General features: G+C 40.6%; 1 protein-coding gene across 3 annotated transcripts in view; it reads left to right on the top strand.

Annotated features, from left to right (window-relative positions):
• NDRG1 (N-myc downstream regulated 1) overlaps positions 1–13,053 on the top strand; it is a 166,382-nt gene that overhangs the window by 109,922 nt on the left and 43,407 nt on the right. For all 3 annotated transcript variants that reach the window (XR_015309930.1, XM_086966247.1, XM_086966248.1), the window contains 3 exons: positions 3,409–3,529; positions 6,941–7,003; positions 9,808–9,868. Coding sequence is in view for 2 of the 3 variants with exons in the window: in XM_086966247.1 (XP_086822373.1) it covers positions 3,409–3,529; positions 6,941–7,003; positions 9,808–9,868 (245 nt within the window). In the remaining variant the exon portion in view is untranslated. The remainder of the gene's footprint in view (positions 1–3,408; positions 3,530–6,940; positions 7,004–9,807; positions 9,869–13,053) is intronic.

Here is a 13,053-nt window from a genome sequence, read left to right as displayed (position 1 = left end):
TGTACCGCATGCGATTTAACATTGCATATTCCCGCATAATACCGAATAGGAGCACAGATACGCTTTGCCCTATAGTTTGAGGGTGATTTATGTGTTCCTGCCATAACCAGACTACTGCATTTTTGCCCAGATTATATCACATATGTCTTTTTATGCCTTGCATTGTAAGGATCATAAATACTGTTACAGGGTTTGCATAATATGCACAGTGGTTATGATTAATGTGTTCTTATTCTTTCTTCTGTTGCATCATTAGCCCTAATATATTGATGTATTTTGGTTTTCCTTGCCTTACTTAGGATAACAAATACTATATAATATGCCTGTATAGTATACACCGTAAAGATTTTCATAATGTCTGCAACATATCTGCCATTCTCTTATTGCATGAATTGAGAAGTTTTGACAAATGCCTTGTTGGCAAAGTAACTATTAGTTTACGTCGTTTTGGTCTGGTGTAAGTTTAATGTACTCTATATTTTTATATAACTTTATGTGGCGTCTCCTTTTGTAGTGCAATATTGTGTAACTGGTGTGTGTTGCTCAAAAGCTTTACACTCTGCCTCTGGGATAAGCAAGACTGCTCTTGCCAAGCTACCAAGAGGGTGAGCTCGGGATATCTTTGTGTAACTTGCCCTTACAAGAGTGGTGAGTTCTGCCTGGCTTAGGTGCATACTCTATCCAACCAGAAAGCCCATTTCTAACAATGACCTCAATGAGAATTCATCAAAAGTAAAGCTGACTTGTAACATCCGTGAAACTCTCATAACTTTCATAAATACAAAACTAATAATGAAATGATACATTCTTGCATCAGAAAACTATTGCAACAAATGTATTACTTCATTCACAAAGTTTTAACCGACCAAACCTGAAGTGGAGCATCCCTATCGGGAGTTCCTAAGAATCAGACATAATTGCTCCAAAGATAGAATTTAAGATGCACAGTAAAGAAACAATCCGTATATTTCAAGAAACAAAATATCCAACTAAAATAATACAATATGGCCTCCGAAAAGTAACATTTAAAGTAATTGTGGAAGTGACACAACTGAAAGATAAAATAAATGCAGGGAAAATAAAATAAGAAAGATTAAAGATTTGCCAGATAATCAACACAAATTCAGAAAATCATGCAAAATCACTGGCACATCTTGAACATGGAAAATAGCATAGCAAAAGAACTGGGAAGTGGGCCAACAGTAACAGACACATCTATAAAAGATAAATTGTACAGTCACTTCACAATGGAAGAACAAGTCGGGCAAACGGAGTGGCTAAAACAGGACTTCTGGAAATTTAAACAATGAAAAGTGTGCAAGATCAGACAAAAAAATGAGGAAATGTGTAATGGTGAATGGACAGCAATAAAAGATCTGACACCGAATTACTTGCAAGAGTAAATTTGTCATCTATGTAGTAACTGTCCGTGTCCAGGAAATTACATCAGAAGCACAACTGGTCACCTAAAAATATCGTATATTGGAACACATCAGAGTGCTAACCAATATAGACAGATGCTATAGCCTCTAAATATTAAAGCTACTTCACTGCACCATCTAGTTTGTTTCATATTTTAATCTGAGTCGCAAAGTTTACTTTTGCCACATAGTCTCATCTGGAGCTTGGGAAAAGGCCACTACAACGCGGCCGTTTCCACGCATAACTTAACCACGCATGCATTACAACGCATGCGTGGTTACAACGAGTAGCCTTTACCACGCATACCTTTACTATGAAATACATAGTAAAAGCACGTGTGATAAACACTAAAAATAAAAAAAGGGGCTTGAGGATAGGTCTCCCCCCTCGCCCCCCCAAAAAAACTGTGAAAAACAGGGGGCTGGGGGAGGGTTTCCCCCCCAATAAAAAACACGCACCTGTTGCAGTTTCTATGTGGAGGCAATCCGTGTCGTTAGAGGGGGAACGGAAAGACACTTCGGTTTCCTCTTAACGACATGCAACGTCAACAGGAAGAACATTGAGAAGAGCAGACTTGGAAAGGTAAGGGGAATACTCTATTAAGAAAAAGAAAAGAGTCCGATTATAAGGGTTAAGGGCAGAGGAGGGGTATTTGTAAGAAGGGTTTAGGGGGGGGGAATAACCTTTACCAAGAGTATGCCCTTACCATGCATGAATTTACCAAAAAAATCGTTGTAAAAGTATGCGTGGAAAAGGCATGCATTATAACGGAATGCCTTGTAACATCATACAACCCTGGAGCTTTAGGATTTCCATAATGTCCACATTGTGTTTTTTTTTCTTCTAATTTTAAATATATATTAGATTAGATTTTTCTATAAGCAATACACAGTGCGTACTTGCAACTACATTGGAGTGGAAATGCATTCTTTCAATTTTGTTGTGGAAAGTGTACTTTCACATTGTTCATAGCAATCAATCCATTGTCAGGTAGTAGAACGTTCCACGCGGTGGTCTTCTTGAAGTCATTGGGACTGTGTTGATTGGGACGTTTCCGCATTATCCGTCACATCTATGCATAGTGTTTCCTCCAGAGACCTCACACCTTATGAGAGTTGCTTGGGCATCCTCTAGCTCTATATGTGACCTTTTCAGCCATGTGTCCACATTGTGAACGTAAAGATAAAAGGGGATTTCTAATTTAAAGAAAGATTATCTTGATGTGAGGATTCTGTTCAAGCCAAAAAATTCCCTCACTTCGACTACCTTTCAACATCCGCATATATAGCTTTAGTCTCTGAATTTATGCAACTGTCCTTGCATCATTCTCTAAATAGTCTGATTTACAGGTTTTAAGTTCCCATACTCCAAGCAGGAGAGACCACAGCAGTTATACATGTTTATTTGGCATACTCATTTAATGTGTACCTTGAATCTTTTACTCTTTCACTCCTACTCCTTAAGAGATTTCTCAGGGACCAAAAAACCTGTTTAGTGCTGAGAAGGACCACCCCAAATGCCTTCTATAACCGCTAACCCGTCCAGGAAGGATCAACCATTCACTCACAAGCATTCTTCCTAAAAATGTCCTACTTTGTTCTAATTTAGGAACCCAAGAGAGACATGAGAGCAATGAAACTACATCTTCATGGTGTAACGGGTGCTCTTTGCCATTAGTTGTTCTTCCTTTATAACCTGCACCCTTTATCCCGTCAATGTTTTTTTATGACTGGTTTATGTGTGAGCGGTATCCATATAGAGCATTGCTGCTGGTTGCAATGAGTGCAACAGTAGACACCGGATAGTCAGTGTAGAGCCTAATATCAGTGTTTACTCTATATATTGTAATAAGTTGTATAGCTATTATGTAACTCCAGAATGGAATGCACTTGCAAGACCTGTACCACAATGCGTATCGTTCTGTATAGATTTGCTTCCATTTCCAAGAGCTGGACAAAAATACTAATTTTATTTTTCCTTTTTCAGATAAAACCTGTTTCAATCCGCTCTTCAACTTCGAAGACATGCAGGAAATCTCACAGCATTTTTCAGTTTGTCACGTGGATGCACCAGGTCAACAAGAGGGCGCGCCATCTTTCCCAGCTGGGTAAGTTCAGAAAAGAATATACTCTAGGGGACATTTACTGTCTTTGTAGTGCAGATTCAGTAAGTGTTATGCATAGCATATAGATTTTACATTTTTTTTTTTGAATGGTCACCAAATTGTCAAATAATTATAACTGCATGTATGTAACACACTCTGCACAGAGTATTTTCTGGAGGCTAGTAATAGATCTTACTCACTTGCCCTCCAGAGATTTTCCTCTTCTATCCTGAGTCGAATTGACTAAACAATAAAATGCTCGTTTCTAATGGATTCATCTTCCTGGGATGTGAACCATCCCAAGGTTCTGGGCTGGATCCAGAAATTTGGAAGCATGATCATTCACTGGCAATTGGTGTCGCAGTTGAAAAATGTTGATTAAATGAGGTCTTGCAATCACGAGTGACATTGGTTCGAATGTTTTTGACAGTCATAGACACAGAACATTCCCCCCTGCAAACTGGGATCACAAATCACTTCCGACCCAAAAGATACAATTTGCAGTTATTTTAGTTAAAAATCTATCATTTTTCAAATGCAACTACTAGCTACATAGCCGTTGTAAATTAATGTTTTCTAGGCTGCCAATTTAATAGATAGGACAATCTTTCAGCGAGACCCTTACGTTGCAGGAAGTAGAGATACATTGAAGAAAAAATAGCCTAAAGAAACTCAATGTGGACCCTCTTTTTCAGAACATAACTTTCTTAAAACACAACACCAAGGATTTTTACCCAATTCTTTCTTCTCTTTAGCTGTTTCCTTCAATCCTCTTTCCTGATGATGACCCTTTTTTGATTCATTTGGCATTGTGGGTTGAAACTTCAACAATTTTCAAATGTGGACTGTTTTTATTTTGATTGTGGATTGGGACACTTAACACAAATGTTGTTAAAACCATCACACTATCCCGGTCAGTCCCATGCGAATAGTACTGTATATAGCGCTGGTGCACTATTTATTTACTATGATTTTTCACTGCGCCATCACCAAATGGGAGCACCTTGGCTTAGTATTTGATATTACTTTATTTTTTAAATAAATGTGTGAATGAAAATGAAGAGGAACATCTCTGGCTCTACCAGATATATTGTACCTTTTTGGCTCCTTAAAAGTACAACCCATTAGAACAAGATCAATATACCTTTGTCTGGAGGCGTAATTGCACTGTTTGATGGTTTCATGGTCTTCTGTAATAAATAAGCACACATGCTTCTGAAACGTGTTACTGCTGACAGGAAAAGTAAGCTCATCCATACCGCAGGATGCCAAATTTAGAGTTGAAGTTACATCTTTCAAGGTGACTAGTGCAGCCGCTCTATTAGGGAGATACGATCGAGCATTGTTGGAAATTTTGCAACGTATTACTGATGACTTCCAAAAAGAGTAAAAGCTAAATATTTTGGAAATTGTAGAAGGTTTGTTATTATCTAATCATGTTAAAAGCACTTCAGTTAATTCAGCAGATTTAGCAATCTGCAAGTTCTAGCACAGCATATCTTTAAGATGGTCCTGATGGTGGCTGCATTTAAAATGTCTCAAAACTGATGCCCAACTGAAGATAAAAAGCCTGTCTGTCATAACGTTAATTTCCTTATATCCCCATGAGTATGATCACATGCAGCACCTGAAAACCAAGATTAAACTCTCAAAGCTGGAGATCTAGAGTGTAAAGAGGAACATTTTTAAGTCTATTTAACACCATGACTGACATTACTATTCAAAGCAGAGGGTCCAGTCCCCAAGTCTTAGCTGAACATCCAAGTCAACAATGGCCATCTTTCCTGGGGAGATCTTGCAGAGGATGCAACATTCTTCCTCATCTGAGAAAGCACTGTCTCTCACCAGACAATAGCTGCCAAACTTGTTTCCACTATATCCATATAGAGGTTTAAGGGAGTGTCTCAAAACATTTCAGTGACAAGCCACTACCATTTTAATTATTCATCGTCTAAAGAGCAGGCTTACTTGCTATAACTTTTTAAGAGAATGATTTGGGTTTGTACACCTTTGGCGTATCCTTCTTGGATCATCGTTTGAACAGAGAAGTTTCTGAAAGTGTGAAGCCATCCTTTCTACATTAGATAATTTTCCTCTCCCAATCTCGAAAGAGCACCAACATCTGTCCTTCTGGTGCAATAACAGTAGTGACTCTCCTGTAGCTCAGGAAATAAGTAGGTGAAACTAGATCCTCCAGTCTTATGTAGGCATTGTAATATGTGCAAAAGGTCCCACTGTCCTCCATGTCTCTGCACGAGGAAAGCATAAGCATCTCTGTAAAAATTTCTGTAAGTGTCAAACCTAGCACTTTTGACTGCTGTAAGTGCGTCTGCGCCTTCAGGAAAGTATTACCGACCCATCTTTGAGACTATGAAGGTGCTCATCGCAGGTTCTTCCAGAAATAGAAAGGAATGAGGACCCTCCTATCTTGAATCAAATAAGTGTGGCAGCTGATATCTCCAATCTCGCAGCTCGTGGTTCTTGTAGAGTGTCACGTCTTTGTATTTATAAAGTGCTATTGTGATCTTGGATCAAATATGTGAATTAGGATTGTAAAATCGGAGCAAAGGTGCGCCGGCAGTTGCCAACGAGGCTGTCCCTTTAGATGAAAAACCTGAATAGTCGTGCAGAAAGTGAGACTGAAGCTGCAAAAAAGTAGTAGATTTTAAACCAGGAATCGGGGTCATGCCTTGTCCCGTTTCATAATTATTTTAATACATCAATGATTTCTAAAACTTTATTTTTCAATGATAGTCCGTTATACAGCTTTATTTTAATTTCTATAGTTACCCCAACCACATTCATTTCATTCACCGAGAGTGTTGTAGAGGCATTTTTCAGGTCCCTTTCCAGAGATCCGCATTTTACATTAAATGCAAATACTTATAGGTGACTGAAATGCAGCTGCTGAAGAGGACTATTTTACGATTCCAGATTTATCCAGCAGTGGTCCTCGAAGACCAACTATAAGATTTACATAAAGGCTGCTGTGTAACCGTGTACCATTTAGTTTCGCCTATGTAGTTATGTGGATATCTTGAATGTCTGACCCAGTAGTACTGTATTTGACACCCCTGGCCTGTTTATTATGTAATGTTTAGTAGGTCATTGTAGAGGCAATAGATTCAATAATAATTCCTACATTTCATCAAATTTATCTCCAGCTTAGCATTGTTAAACTACAGTAAGAAGCCTGGCCAGTGCATACAGTTGTTTAGGAGCATACCTTGAGCCAGTTGTGAAATCAAGCCTATTTGGACATTCAATAATTTTCCAGTTCTAGTTTGTAAAGTCTTACCACTTGTTTTTCTCTAAGCTATTAAGTGGTAACTGTGAAATTTCGTGCTATCTTCATAACTTTAAAGAAATAGCTGTGTTCTTCACCATGTTTAATTTTGTGTTTTTTCTCTATAGATATGTCTATCCGTCTATGGATCAGCTTGCTGAGATGCTTCCAGGAGTTGTTCAACAACTTGGGTGAGTTGCAGTAAGGCTTCTAATGCTACACCATCCAGTTTATTTTAGCTCCTGAATGTGATGTTCTCCTGTTTTATACTGAGGTCAGATGATTTGCCACAATAGTTTAATGCGCTCTTTGCTTACTCCTCTCTAGTATAAGGTCTTTACTAGCACCTTTCTTTATTGGACAGATGCATACAGTGACCCGATTGGAGGATATTGCCTTTCACCTTCTATACTTTGTTTTGCTAATGCTAAGAGCCTTACTTTACCGGACCTCTCGATGTCTAAACTTGCTAGACTCATTGAAACACACACAAACCTTTCTGCTACAGTAGAAATTGTTGATAACATTTACGACAACCATAGTTTGAAGAATAGATTTTCAAAAGAAATGTTTTTGTTTGGTATAAACCCATCCAGTAATTTGAGGAGTTAATATATGAAAAATAGTTTAATAAACCGTGTCTTGAACCACTTTTCCAATCTAAAAAGAAAGCTGACCCAGAGCTGTTAACCTGATCAGCTGTTCCACTATTTGGTAAAACACCTCCACCGCTTTACAAATCACTTGATTCTGCTTGGCTGCCAGAGGCTAAAAGGCTTTGCTTCTGCAACCAGTAAGTGATGTGGGAGGGTCCTAAACTGTGCAGTCAGCACATGCATCTGCATTGCAGCAAAATATTGTGGGCACCCTATGGGTGCAAAAGGGCACACATCAACCAAAGGAAGGATGAGGGCTTGGAAAGGTGGTGTTTATGACCTCATGTGCATGGTACACTGTAATTGTTTCCTTTGATTGAAATTGTCCATGTTGGACATGTCGGACTGCTCATGCTCCTTTCTGGTCAGACGTACATGTTTGATGGGGCGGGAGGGGTTAAGGGATAGGAGAAAATGTATTGCCCTAAATGAAATCGCCTGCGCTGTGCTTTCTGTGTTGCGTTTAGGGATGGGAAGAGGGTGCAAAAGCTGAACTATATTTGAAATCTTGAGGTTAACCTTTCCAGGTTTGAAACAGTGCTGCACTTTAAAGAAGACAGATCCACCTGACAACTATTGACCCTGTAGAACGGTGTCCTCTGTATCGACTACGTTAAAGAAAATTAGAAATGTAAAAATGAAAGTAAAGAAGGCAGGTCATCCTGTTGGCAAACTCAACCAGTACCCTTGGTGTTTATCTGAAAATAGAGGATGCCTGTAAACCAGCATATGAAGACTTAAGACCAGGAATGGACTCTGCTGGGTTAAATCTTCCTTCACAGTAGGCTCAAGCCTCTGAATCAAAAATCAATTGCCGCTGTGATGTATGGAGAGCAAGAACACACCTTCACATGGAGCTAAACTACACCTGCCAGGAAGAGCTGACCTGGTCTCCAGACCTGTATGGGCCAGGCCATTGGGATCTGTATGGAGGAATTCTAGACTGACTAATGTTAAGAGGACACAAGATGCCTGCAGTACAGTGGGTCAGAAGAAGCAAGAGCATCCTCTTCATCACGGAGCTGCATTGCCATTTATTGTTGCAAAAGATTCCAAACATCCACCATCTGACCCATTTTTCCACATGAGGGCAAGGAGGCAGTCTTCCCTCATGCTCTGCCATTCCTTGAGGAGGTAACCCAGATTTTAGGACTATTTGACCCGCCCATCCTTCTAGCTTTGACAGTTTTAGAGATCTAAATATTTTACGTTTTCATTGCTTTCATTGGTGCCATTGGAACTTTGAAGTATGTGCTGTCTCATTATTTGATCTGTCTTATGTAAAATCTCAACAGTTCAGACCTAACCGATTTGTGGGCCACCAGTGGTTCAGATTTGACTGGTGGCCAATGATTACACTACTAGATCTTTAAGCGTGCGATTGACCCCACTGCGGTGGGGGCTCTTTATTGTCTTGTTCTGCAAACGATTAGGGTATTTTTAACCTGTCCATATTCCCATAAACCATGAGTTGCAGAAAACGCTTTTAGTGATTTGTCCTAATTTAGTTACCTATTAATGCTCTGCATGGAGCAAAAACTCCACAAATCATCAAGCTTTTGATTTCAAAACCAATAAGATTTCCAATCCCCTGTAAACTAGTGTGGAAGCTTTTTCATGATCTTGCCTGTATGCTGGATTGGCTGTAAATTAGTCATCCCAGCATCCTAGGACACTGGACTGCTTTCCTGGTGCCTTATTTCCAGTTAAATACCAGGCACCAGGGCAGGTGTTGCATGCCTGGTCCTCCTTCAACCCAATGTTAGGGGTTTTAGAAGGTCTTGGACAGGTAACAGCAGCATTGCTCTTCTTTTTTGCAATGCCAACCTGGGTAGCTTTCAATTGCCTCAGTCTTTCTTGTCACCCAGTGTAGACCAGGAGAAATAAATCAACTTCAAACATGAACACTGGCACATTACATGTAATGTCCCAGTTGGTCTCGGGGTCAAACTAACTAACTACTTGCAAGAACTATTTAACTTACTTTAATTGCATGAACAGTTTACCAGGTTTGGGGCACTTTGCTATTTTGGAGTAGATAGATGACATCTATTCTGAGCAAAGCAATCAACCATGCTGATCAGCCAAATGAACTGCCACCATTAAGGATCTAGATGGGGACACCACCAGCAATGTATGATTTCTAAACCTTTCTAGATTTTGGAAGCATTTTTCATTTGTGGTTCAAACTTGATTTAGTTGGCTGTGGCACAATAAAAAAATAGTGCAGGTACTTGAAGGTGTATTTCATTGGATGTATGATTTTAGAAATGCATATTTTGAAGGTATTTTTTGTTACAATTTTCCTTTATTTAACCAAATTACATCTTATCTTTCAGTTTAAAGAGCATTATTGGAATGGGAATTGGAGCAGGCGCCTATGTCCTAACCAGATTTGCTGTAAGTAGATTTTATATTTATCCAGTTTAATAGATTTTACTTCAGCTTTTTAAATGCCATTTACAGACCCTCTTCAGGGGGCCAGAGAGCAGGCAAGGACTACTGGGCAATATCCATGATGGCTGAGATCATATGTCTGACGTGGAGTCTGTCCTACTATGGCTCTGCAAACTGGGCAGAAGTGTAACCTTTCTGCACATGACTCCCATGGGAGCGAGGGGAAGGATTCCAAGGCTTTTCTGAAATCTATTGTAGGGGGCAGAGGCTCAGAAGTCTATCAACAGACAATACTGATCTGCCTGCCCAATGCTCGTCTTACAAAAAGAGCAGTACTTTTATCATAGCAAAATAAAATACTTCACACACTAGTAGGTCTGCAACTCTACAATTAACCTCATGCGCGCTAGCGGAATTCCGCTCGTACGCTGAGATTTTTTAAAACGCATGTTACGTGAAGAGCTGGGCTCGTCATCAGCGTGGAAGGAGTTAAATTGATAAGAAGCCCTACAACCACCACCACCACCTGGTTCAATGGTAGACGCTCCCGCTGCAGTGCAGCAGTCTAGCACTTTGGCTGGGGCGCCTGCCATTCTACAATGACCTAGTAATGCAGAAAAGCTTAGAGCAAGAGTACTCGGTTGTGAGTACATTGCTTGATTTCATGAGAGCAATCGGTCAAGGAAGTGATCTCTAGGTCAGTTCACTTTGTATCTTGCCACTCTCTCATTGCAGTCTAATTGCAATACAGTTTCTCAGTCTCTCAAGATGGCCTTGTGTTACCTCTGTGCAAATGCAGTTCAGTTTTGTGCTGGTTTGGTGTGTCCTTCACAGTCCCAGAGACAGCATCTTGGTCAGTGGGAGCAGGGTGACAGTGATGTCTCTGATCATGTTACTGAAGAATATAGCACAGTTCACCTGGCTCAGTGTTCACCTACTTTCACCAGTTGCGACCTCCAAGCCGTCAAGTTCTACTTCTCCTTTGTTGGTTATGACCTCTTGGCCCACAGCATGTTAACAGTGGATGAAGAGGTCCCTTGTAACCTAGTGAAGTTGCCAGATGTTACGCTGGTACTTTTTTAGTTATTGTTTTATGCAATTTGCCAAATTAACAGTGCTGGGAATGCCGTGATCCAGCTCGGCTTGTCTTGGCTCCAGACACACCTCAAAATACTAGTCTGCTTTTTCTGAGATGTCCCGCCACTGGGTACACAGGATACTCCCTCTGGGCAGTCTAGCAAGCTTGATAGCCAAGCTTCCTCTTCCTCTTTCCCTCTAAGTAGACTGGCATCTAGATGCCAGGCAGGCCCACACCATCTGAAGTTGCTGAGACTTCAGCTGATGCTCCTTTACCTTGTGGAGACTGGCTGTCACCACGACACCAGCCCTGGAGCACAGCAGCTGTTTGTGTATGCTGTGGAGCCCTCCCTTCATTGATCAAGAAGGAAGCGGGATCATTTTGATCCCACTTTTATAATAATTTTCCAACCAGATGATATTGATCCGCTCTCACTACCTGGAACTGATTTGGGGTGGTTCCCTTTCAAATTAAATTTTGTGGCTGCAGTGCCAACACATCTTTGTGCACAGAGCTGGCTATCACAGCAGGAAATGATGATGCTGGCTTCAAACAAGAGTTTGGAGTACATGAATACAATTATTTGAAGGTTCGGCGCCTGGCTTCCTTTGAGCCTTCTTGAAATAGCAATCACGGAAAGATCAAAGAGCAGGTGCTGTCTAGAAACTTTCTCATCCTTAGCAAACTCTACTCCACCTTCCACCAAAAGAAGACCACAAGTCTGTCAAACATTCCTTGCTAAAAAGATGCTCATAGGGCTACCCATAGACATTCTACGTCCATTCTCCCAGGAATGCAAGCAATACACTACCACAGTCTGGGGGAGCTGTATCCCTTCCTCTGTCTTGTTCCATATCCACCCAGGGACTAACCAAAGTAATTCCCACAGATCCCTGCAATCAGGCTGGCATCAAAACCCAGTGTCCTGCTACCATCCATGCTGTACATAAAACCACTCCTGTCTGACTCTCTCGCTGTTGATTTTGTTTTTTCCCGACCTACCTTAATCCCCTCCCCTCCCCTCCAAAGTAAGTTCCTAGATACTATATCTAAGTGGAATTTTACACGAGGGGTACCAGTATGCCACACTCCTCCTGAATCAGGAATAATGTCTGCTCAGTTCTGTCAAATCACAAAATTGCCAGTATGCTGCCACCACTGGTTCATGTCCGCATCCTAGGATAATGAGTCGCCCCATATCCGAAAAGAGGACATGTGTGATGCACCCCTCTGTTACAGAACAGGTTATGGACCTTTGCAACACCATGGACATGCCTCTGCCTCAGTGCTCATGCTGGATTAACATACTGGCTGAATCCACAGAAGTAAGAATACCAATATCATGTACAGTCAGGTCACCCAGGGCAGGGGTACATGCCCATTTGACCATGCAGTTGAAATTCTTATCCTTGCTGTCATTCTGCATAGAACACAATCTTGTATGCAACAAGTGGATCAGAGGGTATGTTCCCGACAAGATGTGTGTCCACTACCAAATAATCCAGAACACATTCCAGATCCTTGAAAGCACATCCCGAAGAGATTGCCAAACTGATAGCAACTCACGCTTTAGATCTGCTCTTCAGAACAAAACATGGTTTCTCCCTCTTCCATCACCTCATTTGACATCCTAATACCAGATGGTTTCTTCATCCTCCATGTAGAAAGTCAGACCTCAAATACAATATTCAGAAGAATACATTTTCCTTAGCAGACTCAATAGAATTCTCTACACTTAATAAATATTAAAACTGTATTCTATGTATTCCTACACTTTACAGACCACCTTCTCATGACTTCTTCTTCCTTGATGGGCCCCCCATCAAAGAATATTCTTGTGGTATGCTTCAGAGTCTCCTAGAGGATAAACCATTCAATTCCCATCCACCTCAAAATAAATCTTCTCACTCCATGATCTGTCACAATGTTTTTCTTTCGCAACCGACAACAAAGGCGGCACCCTTGAACCCATTTTCCCACCGTCTGCCAATCCTGTTAATGTTAGCTACGTTTTTATGTAAATCTATCAAACTGAACTTTTTCCCCCTGAATCCACTAACTCTTTTGTGTGCACAAATGTCTAGAAACAGTCTCTAAATTTAGTGTTTCA

Source organism: Lissotriton vulgaris, chromosome 4_1 (assembly GCF_964263255.1).
Source record: "Lissotriton vulgaris chromosome 4_1, aLisVul1.2, whole genome shotgun sequence".
Taxonomy (NCBI): Eukaryota; Metazoa; Chordata; class Amphibia; order Caudata; family Salamandridae; genus Lissotriton; species Lissotriton vulgaris.
The sequence above is the reverse complement of the archived record's forward strand: the minus strand, read 5'-3'. Positions and strand labels throughout refer to the sequence as shown.